Source organism: Cibotium barometz, chromosome 3 (genome assembly GCF_041138505.1).
Source record: "Cibotium barometz isolate CiBa-2024 chromosome 3, ASM4113850v1, whole genome shotgun sequence".
Lineage (NCBI taxonomy): Eukaryota > Viridiplantae > Streptophyta > Polypodiopsida > Cyatheales > Cibotiaceae > Cibotium > Cibotium barometz.
In genome coordinates, this window is record NC_141048.1 from 74,179,012 (window position 1) to 74,202,184 (window position 23,173).

At 43.8% G+C, this 23,173-nt stretch overlaps 1 protein-coding gene across 1 annotated transcript; it reads left to right on the forward strand.

Annotated features, from left to right (window-relative positions):
* Positions 1-489: 489 nt before the first annotated feature.
* LOC147640518 (uncharacterized) lies at positions 490-22,305 on the forward strand. The gene is made up of 3 exons (XM_086781544.1): positions 490-1,414; positions 21,007-21,113; positions 21,296-22,305. Exons 1-3 carry the CDS (start codon positions 809-811, stop codon positions 21,378-21,380), a joined length of 798 nt encoding a protein of 265 aa, XP_086637670.1. The 5' UTR covers positions 490-808; the 3' UTR covers positions 21,381-22,305.
* The last annotated feature ends 868 nt before the right edge of the window (positions 22,306-23,173 follow it).

The following is a 23,173-nucleotide window of genomic DNA, read 5'->3' on the forward strand; positions in this document are numbered from 1 at the left end:
CCCTAGTCAAAATCGGTGAATCTCTTTTAATGTACATGTAACTCTTAAGGCACACTTTCTCCTCAAAGGAGGGGGAACGTAAGAATGTAGTGTGAAAGCCCACTATGTATGAAACCATCTAGATGACATGCCAAGCCCAAAATGTAATCGAACTTCTGATGCAATACCCGTATATTTTATTTATCTCTGTGTATATTCTCTGTACTTTCTCTGCTAATGATGTTTAAAGATGATTTCCTCTAGGCTTATTGCTTGTGGACAGGTCTTTGAAGACTTTTGGGCCTTGGCTGGAAGCCAATTGGGCCAAGTGCTCCGGCTCCGCTGGCCTCCGCCGTCATGACGAGGGCGATCATCAGTGCACTAACAACAACAAGTGCAAGTGCTGTGGTGCACTGCGCTTTGTTGCACTGACTGGGTCAGTGGGGTAGGTGGGTGGTGGGGGCACCCCCCCCCTCCCCCCCCTCAAATCGAGGAAGCAGAGGATTCTGTATCTGCTTTTGGTTGTTTGAGCTGACGTGTCTCTTTTAAAAGGGTCACATTTTTTCTTGCCCACAGAGACAGATGATTCGTGCAGCAGAATCCTCACTCATTGCAACAAGGGTGGTGGGGCCCCGTGAAGAAGACGTATGGCAACAAGGGCGGGGCGCAGACACGAGCAGAAGACGTATATGGCAAGGAGCGGGGGTCATGCAGCAGCGGCGAAGAAGAGATTTGAAACGACCGCCTCTGGACGCCTTTGCAACCACCACTACCCAGCTGGTTTCCATCTGCGTTAACGTGCCCCCTTGCTACTTCAACACTCAAAATCATGGGATTCGATTCGCCAGATCGTAACTTTCCGCCTACCACCGCCAGCGATGATCATTTGTGGCGCCCAGGCTCTACCTCCTACCCGCGCCCCGGAAGAGAGAACATAGATCCTTTACACAGCAAACAAGAGCTTCAGAAGCTCTACGAGCACATATCCGAGAGCTCTTACGATCTCTCCCTCAAGGACATCGTAGACCCCTGCTATTCCATCAGCGGCAACCTCAAAGCCATCGTGGCGGAAGCCGAGCTCAAGTCTGATGTGCAAGTGGCAGGCCAGAGTTACAGGATGAAAGGATCTGTTTTCTCTTCGATAGCCAAGCTCTCCTTCAGTTTCTCGTTTCCCGGCCTAAGAGGCAAGAGCAGGGGCAGAAGCAGCAGCGCCCGTCCTACCTTCTACTTGCACTCTGAAGACGAGCAGCGGTCCGGTTCCAAACGCTCCCTCAGCCCCGACCGCTCTCCATTCAAGCCTCAGCTGCCCTACTTATACGCTCGTGACAAGAGGAGCAGTCCTGAAGCCCGTGCCTTTTCCACATCGAGAGTCCACCCTTCCAATCAATGCTCAACTTGCTCTTCCTACACCATCTTCTTCAAGTGCCGCTGCCTGGTAAGTTCAATCGTAGCCTTCTCCATAGTTCCCTGCCCGTCCCCCCATCTAACTCAACCCTCGTTCATGTTCTTTTCTCTCTCGCATGCCTGCGTCGTCTCTACAGTCTCTGCCATGCTACCTCAGGCCGCATGTCACAAGTGTCTTGGTCAGCCTTAGAATAAACGTCTTCTTGGTGAGCCAATCCCCCACCTCGTCAATGCTTTCGTCAGCCTTAGAATAAACGTCTTCTTGGTGAGCCAATCCCCCACCTTGTCAATGCTTTCTCATCTCTTAAACTAAGAGGATTCTTCCAAGCCTCTTCCTTGCTTTTCGACAAGAGAAGGTTGTTGAATAGCTCTCGATCAGTAATGGATCCACATTACTGATAGTGGCCGGCTGTCATTATGACGGTGCTAAATTGCAAGAAGACCAAATTCAAACTTTCAACTACAAGTAAGAAACTTCACATAATTCAAGAACAAGAAGTGTTTTGCGAAAGGCACAGTGGTGTGTCCAGAGCTACCCACATGGGTGAAGAGGTCGCAGAGATACTGTGGGGGTTATCACTAGCTTACGTTACAGTTTCTTCCTTTCTTTCGCCTGGTCTCTTGCACTTCAGTGGGGACACATCTCAGTTGCTAGTAACCTCCTACATCTGCCACCCTCCCTTTGAATGGGGAAGGGGTACAGGTGATGAAATCCTGAGCATAGAGATTCTTATGAAATCAAACATCGACATGTAGCTTTACCATCTTTACAAGGAGATACCATTGATGTTTTACACGATGTCTTTTTGTTCTACTATATGGTCAAGATAGCTGCAGGTCCTTGGCCATGGTGTGGAACAGAGACCTTCAACACTCGTTGGATTTTTGAGCATGTTTACATGACATAATTTGTCATGCCATGTCTTGATGGAAACCAGCACAGGTATGAAAAGATGTAGTCTACCAATCAAAGCCTTTAAGTTTTAGTCTATTTCAACGACATTATTTTAAATTTGCAGGGTCTCCTTTGCCTCATAGCCATCTAAAGTTGAATGTATTGTGTAACCTATTTTGGCATACATGTTTACATGCTCCGGTCCCTATGCCTTGTCTCTTTATGGTATTGGACATGTGTAACTAGAGGAGTCACAGAGATTGTAGAGATTATAGATTCCATCTGGAATCACCCCGGAGCCGGAGGCTAAGGCTCCGATCCCATGAACTATGGCAGTCAGCACTGGTATACCACCAACGCCTGCCTACTGGGACCTTTGGCATGACCGTCTGCCGTGATCCCTCAAATCCAATCATGTTCTTGACGGTAATCCTGGTCCATCATAGACCACAGAGTGAGTAACTCTCTCTGAACAATAATAACCCAAGTCTCATCTTATGCAGTGGCTATTGCTGCCATAAATAACTGTTTGGCCATAAATAGCCAGTATTCTTTGTCAGACATTTCCACTCTTGGAAATAAAGCAAGGGAAAGCTGCTATTCCTCCGGACTATCATTGTGGAAAGAAGACAAACCGGAACCTTGAGGAACATAGCAATCCCTCAATCCCCCAACTCCTCAAGAAGTTTGAAAACTTGAAATCGTGGAGACAATTGTTTGCTAGCTACGACATAATACCTCGTACCTAGGGAATAACTTCCCAACCTTCCCCGAGTGTAACGTCTTAGAACTTTGGGGTACTCTCAAACAACCCAGTATTCCAGTGGGTAACTCCCTATGGATTGCCTCCAATCATAATACAACTGTGCTCGATCCTGAGCACTCTTGATAGCACCCGATGCACCGACTACCTATCTCCGAAATCTCTAGCCGCATCAATCCAAATACCCTTAAGTCCCTTGGTTATCGGAGATGCAGGTTGAAAACCGTACATCAGCATACTCAGACTGTAATCAATATCCAAATGCTAGTACAACATAGACAAAGGGGACCATAGGGATGTATACTGGTCTGAGGCTAGACCACCATCGAATTTCCAAAGCAGAGTGGCGCCTCCGGGTGCGCCACTCTTGTAGGCCATAGGAGGATACGATTTTGTCAGAGAACTGTTTTACGAGCATTTATCGCAGCATCTGCACCCCCCCAACGATGATGCCACCCCCCCCCCCCCCAAAGTAACCTTGAGGAACATGCCGTCGACCCCCTCTTTCTGGAGATGCCTCGTCTCACGATCCCACTCCAGGCATCTTGTTTCCCGCGAGGCCCTCAGACACTTCAAAGTCTTTGGCAGTCCCGTCCTCACAGTCTCTAGATCCCCCTCCCGCCCGGCCGGCCGGCCGGCCATCACCATCCACTGTTCCGGCTTTCCTCCTTGCAGCACCCTCCACCCCGACCTCATCGGAACCCCCTTAATTTTCAGGCTATGTTTTTTCAAATTGAAAGTACATTTATGTCATTGAGCTCATGCTCTATAGACCTTGCTAGAGCATTAAAATGAAAAAGCCCCTTGGTTGAAAACCCTAATTTTTTAGGGTTTCATAAGCTGAAACTCATTTTTGGGAATTTGGGCATATAGCACCATCTCGGTAAGGGTAGACATTGGCTCATCATCTATAAGAGCTAAGACCCCTTGTCTCCATCATGACGGGTTCACATCTGGTCATTGAAAAGTTTGACGGAGATAACTTTCATATTTGGGATACCAAGGCTGAAATTCAGCTTGATGCATGAAGGCCTCTGGCCTTTCATTGAGGGGAACGATAAGATGCTTGAAGCTGAAGGCGAAGCTCCGAGATTAGAAAGCCTTAGGCATGTCTGACAACTTCTTACATCATATCGGTTATCTCCCGACTTCTAAAGAAGCTTATGAAATGCTGGATAAATTCTTTGGAGCACAATGTAAGAACTCTAAAGTCTCTGCAAATTGAGTTCTATGGTTTGATGATGTAGCTTTGATGCTCATGTGAACTGGATGAAATCCTTGATGAACCAGCTTGCTGCACGCAAAGCCAAGGTGGAAGAGGTTGTGGCCGTAGCAGTCTTGATCAAATCAATGCTTGAAGATTCTTATGAAAACCTCATCACGACAGTAAAGAATCTTCCAAATCTCACCAAGAAAAGAAGTTCAAGAACAAGTAAGTACAAGGAGAGAGCTCCTTCTTTACAAAGAAAACTTCAAAGATGCAAAGTGTTCCCTTTGTGGCAAAAACAACCATATAGAAAAAGAGTGTTACTCAAAGAAGCCGTGCAAACATTGTGGGAAAAAAGCAACCACAATGAGAAGTAGTGCTACCACAAAAAGGAAGCTGCCAGCATCACCGAGGAGACATCGTCTTCCACACAGGAAGCCAACTTTATTGCTGATGAAGGGGCTTTTTAAAGCCCACAAAAAAAGAACAAAAGAAAAAAAGAAAAAAATGGAAAAAAGAGAGTTTTGTGTGTGTCCACTTTTGTGTTCTTTCTTGCAGTTGCATCAGTGACTTGATCCTGTGTGTACTTGTCACATGCACTCTGCACTATAGTGCATGGTGATAGGATGACTCATCATCATCAGTGCAACATTGTACAATATTAGTACCCTTTAGGATAATATTTGTCGTACGCCGTGACCCCCTTGTAATCCTCAGTCTAGGATATGTCAGGCACGAGCTACGTAGGTCATTCTTCAGCCATAGTGAGTGAGTGAGTCAGTCAAGTCCCTTAACCCACTTGAAGAGAATCATTCATGCATGTAGAGTCAGTAGAAACCTTAGGGTTTGCATTAGAAAGCACTTTGCATATTGCATATCATTCATCCATTGCACATAGACCATTGTAGAAGCCTTGAAATAGCATTTGGTAATTTTAGGATATTTATTAGGATTTTCTCTGGCTTTTTTCCCATATTTTTCAGCATTTAATACCATTATCCATGATGAACAAGTCGTGTAGCAATTTATGATACAGTCGGCCAGCATTAAATGCCAACCGACCAGCTCATAGTTAGTATAAATAGACTTTCTTTGCACCATTCCATCCATCATCTCATAATTCAGCAGTCAAGCATCAACCGTTGGAGCCTTTAGCCTAAGGAGCATCACCGATTGACCATTTAGCATCTCGATCACTTCTGCCCTCAGCATTTTCAACCAGCGTTTCATCCTACAACATCTAGGAGCATCTACGCATGAGCACTCAGCCTCCATCAACAAAACGCAACAGTTCCCAGCATTCAGCCCATCAAAAGGCCTGCGTTTTCTACATACATATCATCATCATTTTGCCACTTCACTTCGGTGAAGGTAACCCGCATTCATTCATTCATTTTTAGCATTCATACATAGCTTAGAACAGTCCCAAACAGCCCATACCTTAGCCTTAGATTTGTAACCTTCCCGGGTGTTGGGGTAAAGGCATTATGCTCACCCTTATAGTGTGTACAAGCCCATAAGTTATAGTACATAGTACACTTAGTACTTTTAATGTACTAAGTGCACTATGTGTACTAGTGCAATATACATGTGTGATAGGGGAGTCACACACTCATTCTCATGAGTTGACTTATCCCCACAACTCTCTCTCTCTCTCTCTCTCTTCTTCTCTCTGTGTGTTTGTCTCTCACATGAAACCCTAACCCTAATTCTTCTCCCATCAACAACGCTTCCTTTCAGATTTCTGGAAGAGGCTTTGGGACAGCTTTCAGCCGAGGAAGATCACTCTCTTCCTTTGGTTGACGACACACAGGGGTCTAGCAGTGGGTACTTGGCTGGCAGTTGGAGGGTGACCAGCAAATTGCCCGAGGTGCGGCCACCTCCAGGAGTCTCAGTGTGACATTGCCTTTGGGATTGCGCAGCGGATTCTCCGCATATTTGCTATGGACACGGAATCGACCCAGATTATCACTTGGGGTACTGTCTGTCGCTTGGGCCACCGAGGCTAGAGTGGTTAGGACTTACGAGGAGGATGGGGGAGGCCATGCCCTTCAGGTCTCCCACCATCATATTGTAGTAGTTCTAGTCACAGTCCCACCTGCAGGTGTTTGGCGACCAAGCTCATGCCAATGCTAGGAGATTTGCAGTAGCATTGTTGGTGGACTCACACACTCACACACAACCTCACACAAAAGAGAGAGAGAGAGAGAGAGAGAGAGAGAGAGAGAGAGGGAGCTAAACACTAAATGTGTGGTGATCACAAAATGCAAGTCAACCCTTGCATGTGTGTCACATCCATATAATATAGAAGTACAAAAGTTATATGGATAGAGTTTCCTTTCACACTTGATATCCTTATATGGATAGAGTTTCCTTTCACACTTGATATCCAATGGGAAAAACCACATGGGAAAAAGTGTCCTTGGTTAAGCCCTGTTCACAGGTAGCACTACCATAAGTGAGCATATGCCTACAAATCCTCCTTGTAGTGAAAGTGTGAACCTGTACAAGGTAGCAGATCACTCTCTGTATGAGAGTAAGCCCAAAGCTTTGCGGAAAGCTTCAAACTTCTCTCGAGGTAAAGCCTTTGTGAATAGATTTGCAATATTATCCTGTGTAGGGCCATAAGATAAACTGATCTCCCCTGCATGTAACCTCTCTCTGAGATAGTGATAATGAATCTCAATGTGCTTGGTACGTGCATGAAATACGGGATTTTGTGCCACGGCCATAGCACTCTAGATATCAGTGAGAATGATGGTGGGTGTTTGTTGACACTCACGAAGATCAGTCAATAATCTCCTCAACTATACAAAATCTACTGTAGCTGTGAAGATTGCCCTGTACTCAACCTCGCAAGTAGATGTGGCAACAGTGGGTTGCATAGTAAACCGTACACCTGGTTCTACTAGAGTAGAAATTGGCTTACATTCATCCATGTGAAACCTTTTTAGCAAACTTTTATGTACTTAGTTTGCTGCATAACAATGCCATCATCTTTATGTATAAACTGTATGCCGAGATAGTAGTGTAAAGGCCCCAAATTTGACATATCAAATTCAGCTTTCAAATCAGCCTTGAAATCTGAAATTTGTGCTTTGCTAGTCCCTGTTATGAGCATGTCATCTACATACAAGATGGTTATGAGAATATCGGCACTGGTTTTCTTCACATACAATGTGCTTTCAGCTGGACTATTCACATAACCTTGGCTGGTTAGATGAGCATGTATTTTATCATACCAAGCTCTTGGAGCTTGCTTTAACCCATACAATGCTTTGTGTAACCTGCATACTTTATGTTCCTCACTAGGAACTACAAAACCAATGGGTTGATTTACATATACTTCCTCCTGTACATCCCCATTTAAGAATGTAGTTTTGATGTCCAATTGATGATGCACTTTCCATCCTTTATGTGCAGCCAATGCAATCACTGATCTTATTGTAGTCATTCTCGAAGTAGGAGCAAAAGTCTCCTCATAATCTATTCCCCTTTTTTTGAGAGTAGCCTTTAGCCACAAGTCTTGCTTTGTACCTGTCAATAGTACCATTAGACTTCCTTTTGACCTTGTACACCCACTTTGTTCCAATGACATGCTTGCCTTTCGACAAGTCCACAAGATCCCAAGTATTGTTCTTCATGATAGAAGAGATTTCATCCTGCATGGCTTGCACCCAGTGCTCATTCTCACGTGCTTCTTCATAAGAAGAAGGCTCTTCTGAATCAAAGAGACCACCCATGGCTGCTAATGCAGACTCCCCATGATGCATATTCAATGCATGGCTGGAACTAGCCCTTGTTCTACCTGTGAGTGGAGCTGCAAATTTGCTTTCTTGCAAGGTTTTTAGCAACCATCTTGACACCGATTTGGCTGTGTCTATGGTTGTTTGCGCTTCCGTGACAAGATCTTCTACTTCTTCCATAGAAGGGGGCTGAATTGTTGGCTGTTCCACATGTCTACATGAGGATTTTCTTGTGTAGGGGCTGGCTGATTTGAATCCCCCCTAATTGCAATTGGTAATAGTCCATGAAACATGTCCTGTATGCCTGTATCATGACTTTTATACAAGCTGTACATGGGCTGTACTTAATTTTCAGCAAATACCACATCTCTACTGACAAAAATCTTGCGTGTTGTTCGATTATAAAGACAGTATCCTTTGCTCTCATTGCTGTAGCCCACAAAAATGCATTTCATTGCTTTATCATCTAGCTTTATTCGGAGTTGTTCTGGCACATGTGCATACGCCAAACACCCAAATGTACGCAGATAATCCACTTTTGGCTTTCAGCTATACCAAGCCTCAAATGGTGTTATGGTTTTCAAAGCTTTTGTTGGACACTTGTTCATCACGTGAGTTGTACCCATTATAGCTTCCATCCAAAAATTGTGAGGCAGCTTTTGTGCTTTCACCATGCATCTTACCATCTCCATGAGAGACCTGTTTTTCCTCTCAGTTACACCATTCTGCTGCGGTGTATGAGGCACAGTACATTGGTGTTTGATGCCCTGTTGAAGCATATAATCCTTGAATGCATTTGACATGTATTCTCCACCTCTATCTGAGTGGAGTGTTTGGACTTTACATCCACACATATTTTCAGCCATTGCTACAATGTGTCGAAAGCATGTATACACCTCTGCTTTCGCTTTCAAGGGGTAAACCCAAGCAAACTTGGAGTAGTCATCAATGAATGTGACGAAATAAAGATGCCCCCCTATGGATGGTGTCCACATTGGACCTCATACATCACTGTGTATGAGCTGTAATTTACTTTTAGCTCTAACAGCTCCATCCGTGGGGAATGGTGTTCGATGCATCTTTCCCAAAATACACCCCTCACATACATGTCTTGTTGGAGACTCAAGAGGCGGCATATTATCAACCATATGATGCTTTTGCAAAAGCATCAAACTCCGAAAATTTACATGCCCAAAACGAGCATGCCATAGCTCTGCATCATGCATAGCAGGAGTGTGGGCAGCCACTGTATTTGCATCATAAGTATGCTCGTCATAGCTGTCCAGCTTATACAAGCCTTTGTATCGTGTTCCGGAAGTGACTATTTCATAACCCTTTGATGGGTCTTTTACCAAACACTTCCTATCTTCAAATTCAACCTTTAAACCTTGGTCGTTTATGGTTGAGATGGAGAGCAGATAGGCCATGGGCCACGACTCTTATTTATGGCATGTTCAGTGTTCATTCTTCATGACTCTTGAGTTTTTGTACTAGTGTTTTAACTTTTTTCTAGTTTATGACAAATTACAACTTCTCTAGACTTTGCGTCTCTAAATGTGTACAAATATCTTTTTTTCAAGTGTTTTTTAAAGTGGATTGTACCTCAATCGAACTTATTTTTCAAAATTTAAAAGCCCCATACCGGTACCGTTTTTTTGTACCTTCGTTTCGGACCTGACAACTATGGGTAGTAAGCGGGGTTGAAGGAGCTGGAGATGCTATGCCAACTGTGGCAGAAGGAGCTTTGTCTAACTAGTATTCCCGTTGCTCCTATGGAGGAAGATAGCCTCCAGTGATGCTTGCTTTAGCCTTTTCCTCAAGGGTTTTCTTAGGGTTGGATTCCTTATTCTTCTTAACCCCTGAACTAGAGCTATTATTGCCATCCTTCCCAGGCTGCATAGCAGATTCCTGCTACTGGGGTTTAGTACTAGACTGTGACGATTGCTTAGGCTTGCGTCCGTTCATCTTCGTTTCTTCATTTTAAGCCAGAGTCAAGGCCCGATCACATGTACTGGGTTCAAAGTTACGAACTGTGAACCGGATATTAGGATCTAATCCACAAATGAATTGATCCATCTTGGCTTGCTCACATAACTCTAACTGTTGTGCTAAAGTTATAACCTTGCCGGAAAACTGAAGCACGGGTGACCCGTTCTGTTTGAGTCCATAGAACTCATCTACCAGACCGGTCATATACTGGGGAGGCTAGACCAATGCTGCCACCAAGTGACTGCCTCACCCATAAGGTGGGGAGCCGCTACGTGGACTCTATTCTAAGGATCTATAGTCCTAGCTAAAGGAAAATGAGCAGTAAATTGATGAATGAATTGATTAACTGCTAAATGATCACACTTATCATCATACTTACTAAAATTTGGTTGAGTTCGAACGACGGTATGAGCTGCTGGCTAGTGGCACCTATGGTCGAGAAAACTGAAGAGAGGTGCTGATACCTCAAATGTATGGCCTCCTTTTTCCTTTGGTGCTCGAGTAACATATATTCTCGATCGAGCTCTCGTTGGTTCTCCCGAGCAGCGAGTTCAGCTTGATGCCGGTCTTCTTCGATCCTGCGTTGGACTTCCTCATAGTCCCGTCTATCTGCTTTTTCTTGTTGCTTTCTTGATTCAGCTTCAGCTTTTTCTTCTTTTCTTCTTGCTTCAGCTTCAGCTCTTTCTTCTCTCCATCGAACCTCGTCTTCTCTTCTTTGTTGTTCCATCTGAAAGAGGAGGGAGATGTAGTCGGGGGTTGCTAGAGGAGGAGGAGGTCATGCTACTATTGCCTCCAAGAGTTGGAGATGCTCCATAAGAAGCTAGTACAGAGCTCTGAGTAGAGCTATGGTATCTGCGGTAGTCGAAAGAGCAAGGTCTCCTTCGGGGAAGACGTCTTCCGACTCGTGTGTACTCTCCCATGTAGACACGATGCTGAAGTCAGTGGTCGTGCCGGAACGCAATCTAACCATCCAAGAATGCCCTTACACTAGAATGCGGTGTGTGGACAAGCTGAATCTGATACCAATGTAACATGCAGCGGAAGTATTCGTAATTAAGGATCCTGTCACACAAGTCTCACACCGCATTCTATATCTTGAGTTTCGCGAGTTTAGCAATCCACTTTTGTGACTTCAAACTTTAAGAGATTTAGAGAGAGAGAGAGAGAGAGAGAGAGAGAGAGAGAGAGAGAGAGAGAGAAATGAAAATGAAATGTTATATTAACGTCTTCAAAAGGCCATAATGACCTATGAGACCAAAAAGTTACATCATGGTGGATCTGATACAATGTCTGGATAAAAAACCAGAAAATGAAAAATAAAGATGATACTACTGGCACCTAGAAAATGAAACTGGAAACAGAAACCCTTATAGGGTGTGAATATAGTGAGGGGGGGTACACTATGGAGAGAGAGAGAGAGAGAGAGAGAGAGAAACTGTACACCGTATGGAGTCCCGAAGTACCCACGGAAGGGCCCCCTATCCCGTTACCGGAATAGTATTTGCTTTATTACTTTGAAGAGATTGACTTTGGACTGATGATAAGCCAAACACAAGATCTCAAAGAACCAAGAGTCGGGCTAAACTGTACACGGCTGTAGAAGCACCAATAATGACCGATCTTGAGCCTATGCACTCTTTCCAATGGAACTTCTTGCCAGGTTTGGCCATGTCTCTAGAAACCACTCCCACTGCAAATGCAATGTCCGGCCTAGTAGCAACCATGGCATACATGAGACTGCCACAAGCTGAAGCATACGGCCATATCAGCCCTGTCACTTTTCGACTGTGGGCTGTCCATAGCACTGAGTTTCACATATGGAGGCAAAGGAGTACTAGTCTTCTTCCCCCCGTCCATATTGAACCTCTACAAAACTTTGCCAATGTATTCTTTCTGAGACAAATACAACACATGCTGATTTCTGTCCCGAAGTATCCGCATACCCAAAATGTGATTTGCATCACCCAAATCCTTCATATCAAAGGTTTGATGCAGCCTCTTCTTCAAGGCATCCATCTCTTTACGAGATTTCCCGGCAATCAACATATCATCAACATACAAGATAAGGATCAATAGACTGCCATCCAAAGCTTTCTTGGTGTATAAGCAGTGATCTATGTCACTTCTCCTGAAGTACTGGGATTTCATGAATGTATCAAATTTATGATACCATTCCCTTGATGCCTGTTTGAGCCCATAAAGACTCTTTTTCAGCTTGCATACAAGCTTCTCCTTTCCATATACTGCATAACTTTCTGGCTGTTGCATATATATCTCCTCATGGAGATCACCGTGAAGAAAAGCAGTCTTCACATCCATCTGAATCAAATCCAGATCATCATGAGCAACCAAAGCTAATACAGCTCTAAGTGTGGTCATTTTGACCACTGGAGAGAAGATCTCATCAAAGTCCACACCATATTCCTGCTTGAAGCCCTTAGCCACTAACCTGGCTTTGTATCTTGGCTTTGCATTAGGTGCAACTTTGAGCCTGTAAACTCACTTGCATGGCAAAACCTTCTTGCCTTTAGGCAAATGCACCAACTTCCATGTTCCATTTTTGTGCAGAGAATCCATCTCTGACTTCATAGCACGCTCCCATAGAGTCTTATCTGCCCTCTGTAAAGCCTCCTTATAACATGAGGGCTCCCCACAGTCAGTGAGCATCAAGTAGTCAACCCCTGGAACAAACCTGTCAGGGGCTCTGGAGGGTCTTGTGGACCTCCGTACCCAATGACCATCATTTGCAGGTTGCTGTCCAGCCTGCATATCACCTATTGGTGGCTCCTGTTCCGTGCCATAAGGCTGAAAAATCATGCCCGGTATCTCCTCTAACTGTGGCATATCCATAGGGATATTTTCTGCCATCTCTGGCTGTCCATTTGGACCATTTTCAGCACCATTTAAGGGCTGGTTTTGTTGCTGTAATGGCTGATTTACAGCCCTTGGTTGTTGTCCACGATGTCCATCATCATCAAAGATGACTCTGCCAGGCTCCTGTTGCCTTGCAGGCTCCTTATACATGCATGTTTCATAAAAAATGACATCATTGCTGCGTATAATCTTTCTATTCACGGGATCCCAAAGTCTATACTCCATTTCACCTCTGTCACCATATCCTAGGAATATGCATTTGTGAGACTTAGGATCAAGTTTGGTGCGCATTTCCCTGCGTATGTGCACGTACGCAACGCAACCAAACACTCTCAAGTGCTTGTCTGACGGAGGCTTCCCTATCCATACTTCCTCTGGCACTTTCCCACCAAGCCTCGTGTTGGGTGACTTGTTTATAAGATGAACGGCTGTCATAACAGCTTCAGCCCAAAAACCATGAGGTAACGCAGCATGTGACAACATAGAACGGACCTTCTCCTGAATGGTCCTGTTCATTCTCTCTCCTGTCCCGTTTTGTGGAGGATCACAAGGAGTAGAGAGCTCCCTCTTGATGCCTTTAGCATCACAAAAGTCCTGAAACTGTTTGGACATATACTCTCCACCATTGTCGGAACGCAAAGCCTTCAGTGTTTTGCCAGTTTAATTCTCAACATGAGCAACAAACTTCTGAAACACTGAGAATGTATCACTCTTCAAACGAAGAGGATAAACCCACACCTTGCGTGTGGCATCATCAATAAAAGACACAAAGTATTTTGCCCCTCCCAAAGAAAGCTGAGGCATCTCACATACATCTGTATGCACAAGCTCTAACTGAGCATCTTTCTGTCCAAGAGCTTTCTTGTGGGGGCACTGCAGTTGCCTGCCATATATACAATGCTCACAAAACTGAAAACTTGAAAACTTTAGAGAAGGCAAGTAACCAAAACGAGACAATTGCTCCATTTCTTTGACACTCATGTGTCCCAACCGGCTATGCCACATAGAGATTTCCGGCAGCTCGGTTGCATTTACATTAGCATGGTGACAAACACCTGCATGCATGAAGTAAAGAGTGTCCACCTTAGAGCCTCTGGCAACAACCAGTGAGCCCTTACTAATCTTCCACTTTCCACGACCAAATGTGGTAATATAATCAGCATCATCAAGCTGTCCAATAGAAAGCAGGTTCTTCTTGATCTCAGGCACATGCCTGACATCATGGAGCATAAGCTGTGAGCCATCTGAAAACACAAGCCTCACATCACCTCTGCCAAGAATCTTGCATGCATGGTTGTCACCCAAATAAACTACTCCTTCATTGCCAGCAGTATACCTGACAAACAAGTCTTTGCAACCTGTGACATGAAAGGATGCACCTGAATCAATGATCCATGAGTGCATACCATGACCATCTCCTACAAGAAGTGAATGGGCATCCAGTGAAGACGTGAATAGGACCTCATCCTCACTGTCACCTGCATGTGACACATTGACTTCTTCAATCTTGACTCCACTTTTGCCCTTTGGCTTTGCATCTTTGGCTTCATCTTTGTCTTTGTCTTTTCCTTTGCTCTTTTCCTTTTGATCATTCTTCCATTTGTAGCATTGCTTTTTGATGTGTCCCTTTTTGCCACAATAATGGCATTCCAAGTCCTTTTTGGAGCGGGACTCGCTCCTTCCCCGTTCTTGGCTTTTATCCCTTTGCTAGGATCTCCCACGTGCATTCATTGCATTGGACTTTCCAACAGAGTTGTTTTTCCTGTTCATCTCCTCTTGAAGGAGAGCACCCTCAACATCTGCATATGACAGCATAGCATTTGAATTGCTAGTGGCTGTCCTGAATGTGTCCCAACTCTCTGGCAAAGTGCATAAGAGAAAAGTGGCTTTGAACTCATCGTCCATTGCCAACTTTTGATTAATAACCTGGCTGACAATACCATTAAACTCATTTAGATGGGCTGCCATAGACGCCACTTCCTTCATTTGAAGACCTATGAGTTTCTTCAACTAATAAACTTTGCTTGAGGCACTTTGCTGGGCATACAAGTCCTGCAATCTTTGCCACATTCCCCAAGCTGTCTTCTCTTCACGAATGCTGAAAAGTAAAGAGTCTGACACAGACAACATGATAGTAGATCTTGCCAGCTCATCCATATCTTCCCACTCTTCAGCAGTAAGAGAAGCGGGCTTTACACCCCTTTCTTTGATGGGCTTGTGTTGCTTCTTCTGGAGCAACACATTATAGCACTGGGTTTGCCAAATGTCATAGTTATGTGAGCCTTCAAGCTTCTTGATGTGAAGCAATGAAGAGCTCTCACATGTGGTTGCCATAGCAATATGCAACCTGTCACAGTCAATGCTTGACTCCCTGCAAGATGTGCAAACACTTTACCAAAAGCACACAAAGTGCTCACAGTTGTTCTCCCAAAGTTTATCTCCCACTGCGGAAGCACGAATGCAACTCTACTCCCACTGTATGTGATGAAATCACCAAAATCTGGTTGCTGCAGATTTAGGACAGCACCTTAAATGTGCTCTGTTGCCCTTCCAAAGTACTGCACAACAGTACCAAGTGCTCACCAATGATGTACCAAATCTGTACCGGCAAGTACAGTAGCTGAAATTGAACCTTTTCCTCACTCAAATCAGTGTACAGCCATGCCAAAACTTGCACAAAGTTGTACCAAATCTGTACCAGCAAGTACAGTAGCAATAAATGCTCTCCTGGCTGTCCAAATGAGTGAAAATCAGACTTTTACAGTCCCGACCACTGCATACAACAGTCCCGAATAGAAATTGGGCAAAAGCCCCTTGACTGCAAGCTGATTTCTAAGGATTCAAGGCATAAAAGTCTTGCCTGCTGCTTTGCCAAGCTCAACAAGCATAAAATCTTGAAAAGCCCCTTGATTTAAGATCAATTTCTGATCATACATGGTACATTAACGCACATTAAGGCATCCAGAGTCTTCACAATGCTTCCCCCTGGCCACATATACATCCAGTACATAAAAGCCCCTTGATTTACAAGCACATTGAGTGCTTGACAGGCATCAACACATTGCCCAAAGCATCAAATGCGAGTGCCTGCATGCAAATCAACACATTGCCCAAAGCATCAAATGCGAGTGCCTGCATGCAAATCAACCCAATCGGCACAAAAACCCTTTGATCTGCACTGCAATTTGCTGCAATTTTGGCCGAATGTGCGATTTCTCACATCATACAGCATGTATGAATGCCCAATTGCACAATTACATCAAAAGTCCCAAATTTTGACATCCAATTGCCAGCAATTGATCCTGAATGTGACCAATGTCACCCAATTTTGCCAATTTTGCTCGAAGTTTGAGCAATTTGACACCTGTACCTGCTCAATTGATAATTGTATCTGCTCAATTGCAAATCCCAAAAAAAAATTGAAGCAAATACCTTTGCAATCAGCTGATTTTTATCAATCAGTGATTTTTGTTGCAGGAAAGAGGGGTGTTGGGGGGAGTCGTGCTGATGGGATTGGGCGCCTTTCTTTCCCTTCGCAGATCAAGTCGGAGTTTTCATATTATCTGGCAAACAGATTTTCTGCCGGCTCTTCTCAAGAATCCAAGGCTGGGAACCTTCTACTACGTCGAGCTGCAAGGAATCAGCGTGGGCGGCACCCGGCTAAGCATCTCTCCGTCCTATTTCACACTGTAGTCGAGCGGGAACGGGGGCGTGATATTAGATTCGGGCACGTCCATTACTCGCCTGGTTGCGCCGGCGTATGTGGCGTTGCGGGATGCGTTTGTGGCGGGCGCCTCCAATCTCCCGCTGGCAGGCAGCTTCTCGCTCTTTGACACGTGCTATGCGCTGGGCGGGATGCAATCGGTGGACGTTCCCACGGTGGACTTACACATGGCCGGTGGCACGACGCTGTCTCTGCCGGCCGCCAACTACCTCATTCCGATGGACACAGCGGGCACGTTCTGCCTGGGCTTCGCTGGTACAAATTCGGACTTTTTAGTCATCGGCAATATGCAGCACAGCAGGGCTACCGTGTCTCTTTTAACTCCGCAGCTGCTCGTGTGGGCTTTGCCACCAACCAGTGCTGAGGCACCTAATCAGTCTATCTACATTGGAAAGCACGCATGCCACTCGTGTCGGTGGAGCTGGCTCTGATACCAGTTGATGGGAGAAGAATTTGGGTTAGGGTTTCATGTGAGAGACAAACACAGAGAAGAAGGAAGAGAGAGAGAGAGAGTTGTGGGGATAAGTCAACTCATGAGAATGAGTGTGTGACTCCCCTATCACACATGTATATTACACTAGTACACATAGTGCACTTAGTACATTAAAAGTACTAAGTGTACTATGTACTATAACTTCTGGGCTTGTATACACTATAAGGGTGGGCATAATGCCTTTACCCCAACAGTTGTGATAGGCCCTAAGACTGCCAGTGTGCCGCTATTGCCGGTGTGCCATCTATCTCCGACATCTGGATCCTGCGGCCGAGCCTCGCTGTATATGCAAAGAAAGGGGCATCCAGAGTCACCACCCAGTCTCTGGGATCATGCCACGTCCACTCTCCCGAGTCCCACTGCAACTGCGTGAGAGGTCGGCACTCCCAAATCCATAACTGCCAAAATCTCTCCCTGGCCACCTTGGCCGGTGCTGGATCTATGTGCCATGCACGTGCTCAAAAACCAATCACCCTCACCCTCTGCAAGGTGCTGATGATATTCTTGTCTTCAGCAAGATGCTCAGTGAACATAAAGAGCATCTTCGGATTGTCTTCTCAATTCTTCAAGCCAATGTTCTCTTCATCAACAAGAAGAAGAGTGAATTTTTCAAAGTTCGCCTAGAGTATTTGGGACACATCATTTTTACAGATGGCATCTCAACGGATCCTAAGAAGATTGAAGTTATTGTCAAGTGGCCAATTCGAGTGACAGTTTCTGATGTGAGATCTTTCTTGGGTCTTGCTAACTTTTATCACACAAAGATGTATCGATTTTCAGAAATTGCAGCCCCTCTAACAGAGTTAACAAAGCACGAAAGGCTTCAATGGCCCCCAGAAGTAGACGCAGCTTTTGCAGCACTCAAAGAGACCTTGACTACTACTCCTGTTATGACAATTGGAGATCCTACTCTTCCGTTTGAAGTTATGACTGATGCTTCAAATCGCGCTTCCAATGGTGTTCTTATGCAGCTTGGACGTGTCGTTGCTTTTGACAGTCGTAAGTTTTCAGCTATCCAAATAAGGTATCTAGTTTATGATAAGGAATTTTTGGCGATAGTTCATGCTTATCGTACTTGGAAGTATATCTTCTTGGAGAAGATTCAATTGTTAAGATGGATCATCATTCCCTTGATCGACTCATGGTTGGTCAAAAAAAATAAATTTGGATCCATATAAATAATGTCTTGAAATTTTCAATGCGTGAATCACCGCATATAACTCTTTCTCTTGAGTAAGCTTTTTGGCATGGATATCATCAAGGTTTCCTAATCTCAAACGCCACAGGTCGGCCGCCAAGACCCGGTATGTCAGCCAAGCGGGGTGTGTCGTGACAGACTCAACTACATGTCCAAGAGATAAAGATATAGAGAGAGAGAGGGGAGAGAGAGAAAAGGGAATGGGGATCTTTCATAGTACACCACATTGAGTGGGGAACATGCTCCGCTCCCTTTCAGAAATTTATTTAGGAACAATCCACGGGCATGCGGGCCAGGATCAATACAATCAATGAATACAAAACATGCAGATATGCCGATGTAGGATATCCAAGTTGATGTCGATGTCGAGGCATGAGATCTCTGATGCCGTGCACACCACGGGGATGACCCACAAGTATCTCTCACCGGGCTAGTACCAAATCCAAATCCGATGAATCCAAGTCCAAGTTCCAAGTCCAAAATCAAATCCAAAACCATGTCCAGATCAAGTGCAAGTCCAGATCCATGTCCAAGCTATATGTCTAAGTTTCATGCCCAAGCTCTATGCCCAAGCTCTATGCCCAAGCTCTATGTCCAAGTTCTCTATGTCTATGCTACATGTCCAAGATCTATGTTCCATATCCAAGCTCTATGTCCAATGCTACATGTCCAAGATCTATGTTCCATATCCAAGCTCTATGTCCAAGTTTATATCCAAGTTCAAATCCAAGTTAAAGTAGTCCAAGTTTCCATGAGTAATCTCCACAATTCCTATAACCTTGTCGATGAAGAAAACCATGGAAAAGCTCTTTTTGGCAAGAAAACTGATATAAAACCTGTTTTAATGGTTTTTGGGCGAAAAAAAATCCAAAAAGTAGTTTTAGGGTTTTTGAAATTTTTATCCGTAGAGCTCCATACATGTCCGTACAGCTCGGTACACGCGTCCATATAGCCCATGCATATGTCCATACAAGTCTAGGGTTGACCATACATCTGAAAAGCAAGTTGGAGAAGGTGTTGATGGCGAAGAAGAAGCTCTCCATGATCATAATGATGCCCACACACACTCCATGATCTCCTTCAATCTTCAATGATCTTGTTCATGGTACTACAAGAGAAGTCCAATCCTTTTTATACTTGTAAGATACCTTGCTTTTTGCCAAAAAGTCTTCGTGCTTTTGGGTTTGATTCAGATTGATGGCCATTCTTGCTCTATGAGCTCTCCTGCACGCACACAATTTGATGCATTATCCATGCATACTTGCACAACATTTGTTGGCCCCACATCGAGAATTGCATCTTTCAAAATGCCAAAACTATACTCTCTTGACTTGTATCATCCACTTGTGTCAACAGACTTGAGAAAGATAGTGCCATGTATGGAAGAAGCAAGAACATTAATAATAGGTCTCCGCCTATTATGTGACCATCCATCACAAACTATGGTGCATCCATATTTCTTCCACTTCTCTCGTATCCCCAACAAGTCTTTGTCAATGCATTTCACCTCATTCTTCAATTCCTTCTCACGCAAGGCATCATATGAAGGTGGCTTGAAACTAGAACCCACTTGTCCAATAGCCCGTACCATTTCGAGGAAGTAAGGACTCTTAACCTTGAAATGCGGGATATCCTCTGCATAAAAGAACCTCCTGGTGGCTACTATGGCATCCTTTCTAGCTTGCAACTGCCATGCTCTTGATAAACTCCCTTGCATTTGAGACTTTATGTCTCTTGCCTGCAGGCATTGCATCTTCACCCACAAAGGAGGCTGAGGATCCACCTGTTCCACCCAAATCTGCAACTTGCTCATCAATTAGTGCTGCTTCTCCTTGAGGCATCAAACCAACATGCAACCTTCTGCATATGTCTTTTGCACTTTCGGGGGCACTGTCACATGGGCCAACCCCTTGGCCTGTTAGACGCAAGATATGTGCCCTTATGTGCAAAGGGCCTCCATTCCATTGATGGGGGCAATATTTGCACTGGCATGTGAACATGCCCCTGCCAAGAGACTTAACGATGGGCACATGCTCCCATTCTAAGCCTTTAGGTCTGCCCATTTCTCAAAATTCTTGGGGCCTGCAATTTGCAAACTTGCAAGAAAAAGAAAAGTCCATCAGATTCAAGGCCTTTGTAAATATTACACCCTATGTACATACTACATAGATGATAGTACATACTAGTAACTACTCCCTACAGGCTACAGGCTACAGCACACTGTACAGCATTGAAGTACAGGTACATACTACAAAGTTACAAACTAGTACTACAGTCTACAGTACAGCACTGTACATACCACAAACTAGTCACTACATACTAGAGTACAGCACTGTACAGAGTCCAGACTTTGTATAACATGTACATTGTACAGACTAGTCACTACTCTGTACCCATGGCTTTCAAATTTAATTAACTTCTCTTAGTCTTTCGTCTTCAGGGAGTCCCCCTCTTTATCGTTGTGCTGCTGTGCTCTTCGATCTTTGAAATAGAGGGCTTCCGTGGCCTCTTTGAAGCCATACTCCTCACTGGGGTATCTGAAATCAGACAAAGGTCTCTTCTAGAGATTCGTCCCTTTGTTGAGTAGGATGGGTTGTACTTTAATGATAGAAGAAGCGGTATCCTCTGCTATGGATTTGCTAGTATATGGATGATATTTTATTATTATTTTGCTTAGTATATGGATGATATTTTATTTGCAAGGATGTCCTGAGTAATATTTTTGTGAGTATAGGTGTGTGGAAGGTCGTATTGTAGCAACTGTGCAAAACATTACATGGACAACCTTTCAGACGGTCGAAAATGTAAAGATGCCTGTCATAGTGGACCTTTAAGTAAAAGGTATGCACGAATTAACTGTTGATTTTTTATTTTTATTTTTATTTTTTCTTTGGGACGAACGTTTCCAAATCCTAACAAGTGAGTTGGCCTGCACGAATTAACTGTTGATTTTTTATTTTTATTTTTACTTTTTCTTTGGGACGAACGTTTCCAAATCCTAACAAGTGAGTTGGCCTTCACAGGCTCTCAAGGAAAGTGGGAACCAGGTGTTGGCCCTTTTGTGGCACGACTCGTGTCCAAAGATTTCAAGTTACAAAGACTGCATAGCTTGCTTTGCTTGAAACAACCGCGAGAAAGGTTGGGTTTGTTGGTGAGAACATGGTGTGCATTGAATCAAGTTGTACAGCTCATCATAACCACCAGAAATGTTTATGGGCAATGACACAACCATCCTTATCAACTTCATCGTTCGCAAATATATATATATATATATGAGAACGTTTTTTCTTTTAAAAATCATTCCACATATGGCTTCATGCCGACACACAGCAAGTGGCACTAAGCTAGAATTCCTACCCACACTGTCTTAACACTATACAATCATTATTTTTTTCCAGTAGTATTTATGTGGCGCAGGTCAGATCTCATGCGTGTTTCTCGCTATTAGCAGAAATATTAGCTATTATGAACCAAATCCTCCATATTCTGAATTCACTCAGAAATCACCCATTATTGTATGTGAGCAGTGGGAGTTCTGAAGTGTGTCGTTCAAATCTTTATTGAGGGGAAGGGTCTTCATGAAAGTGGTGCTTCTCCCGACATTGACGAAAAGTTGCTGCTCCTAAACTCTCGAATGCTACAAAATTTAAGACCATTTCCAGATTATGTTAAGCTGTGTGGGTTTTCTCTGCGCCCAGCTATTGCAATTGTGAAAATAATAGAAAGTAGGTGGAGCTAGTTATGTTATTATTTTGCCTACTTCTTTTAGGCAACGCCACGACAATATCCGTCCAAAATAGGTTTGCCTATGGTTCCGATGGATTATGGCCTTCTAATTTTGGATTCGCCCTTTCTCCTGGTTGACTTACTCCTTTCTAATCTTGCTTCCTAACAGTAGGGTCCGTTTGTGAGACTGAGCATGGTTCTCAAAAAGACTTCTTCTAGCTCATCAGAGATTCCATTTCCTTTGGATACTACACATGCATTGTCTCAAAGAAACACACTTTATTTATTAAAAAAATTTAACAACGTACAAGGTGCTCCATCCAATCCAAACTCTTCTTCAAGACTTCTTCACCTGCACGGTACTCCTATGAATATTTGATATCTTGCAATTTCTTTAAAATCCTAAATGCAGAACGCCATCCATACTTACAAATTGTGAATTGTGGGATGAAGAGAAAGCTGGTAGATAAGGGTATGGAGTCATAACTTGATGATAGAGTTAAAGAATGCAGAGGTTGTATTAGGATGATTTCTAGGAGTGACTTTGTTAAACAAAGGGAAAAAATCATGGACATATTGGATTTTTGTGAGGGATAAGGAACTCTAACTATACACATTAGTATGTCCATTATGACTTGTCCAAATCTCGTATTGAATATATCTACATCCATGTTGATATCTTGAGGTATTTCATGGTGACCAATAATAGATGCTTGTAGTTGTAGAAATTATCCCAAGATTGTGAACACGGCTTTGGAGCACCTTAAGAGCACTCACAACATAGAAAAGATGAGATTAAAATGTTTGAATGACGTTCTTTTACATAGAAGTGCACACATTGTTGGTTAAGTGCTGTAGTTTCTCAAAGTGACTAACTTGCACTCATAGAGAAGCTTGAGATGTGTTTGTTTTCATTGCTTGAAAATGATCCTTTTTATATAAGGGTACACTTACAAATATGCTCATGTGGGATAATGTCCAAGTGTGATATGGTTGCATGTTTTGATCCAAGTCCTCTACTCATACCTTCCCTCAATGGCACCACAAATTTCAACAAATCTATCATTTCCTTGTAATATATACTATAAGAACACTCAATAGAGAAGATAGAAAAGTTATTAGTCCAACAATGTCTCTAGGTTGGTTTCTTAATCAATGGAGCTCTCAGTTCATCA

What these genes read in the sequence shown, in the direction of transcription:
- LOC147640518 (XM_086781544.1), top strand. Translation starts at nt 809, where the DNA reads ATGGGATTCGATTCGCCAGATCGTAACTTTCCGCCTACCACCGCCAGC. An exon ending in TCTTCAAGTGCCGCTGCCTG is followed by an intron (nt 1,415 to 21,006) that starts GTAAGTTCAATC and finishes TTGTGAGTATAG; the next exon opens with GTGTGTGGAAGGTCGTATTG. An exon ending in AGTGGACCTTTAAGTAAAAG is followed by an intron (nt 21,114 to 21,295) that starts GTATGCACGAAT and finishes TGGCCTTCACAG; the next exon opens with GCTCTCAAGGAAAGTGGGAA.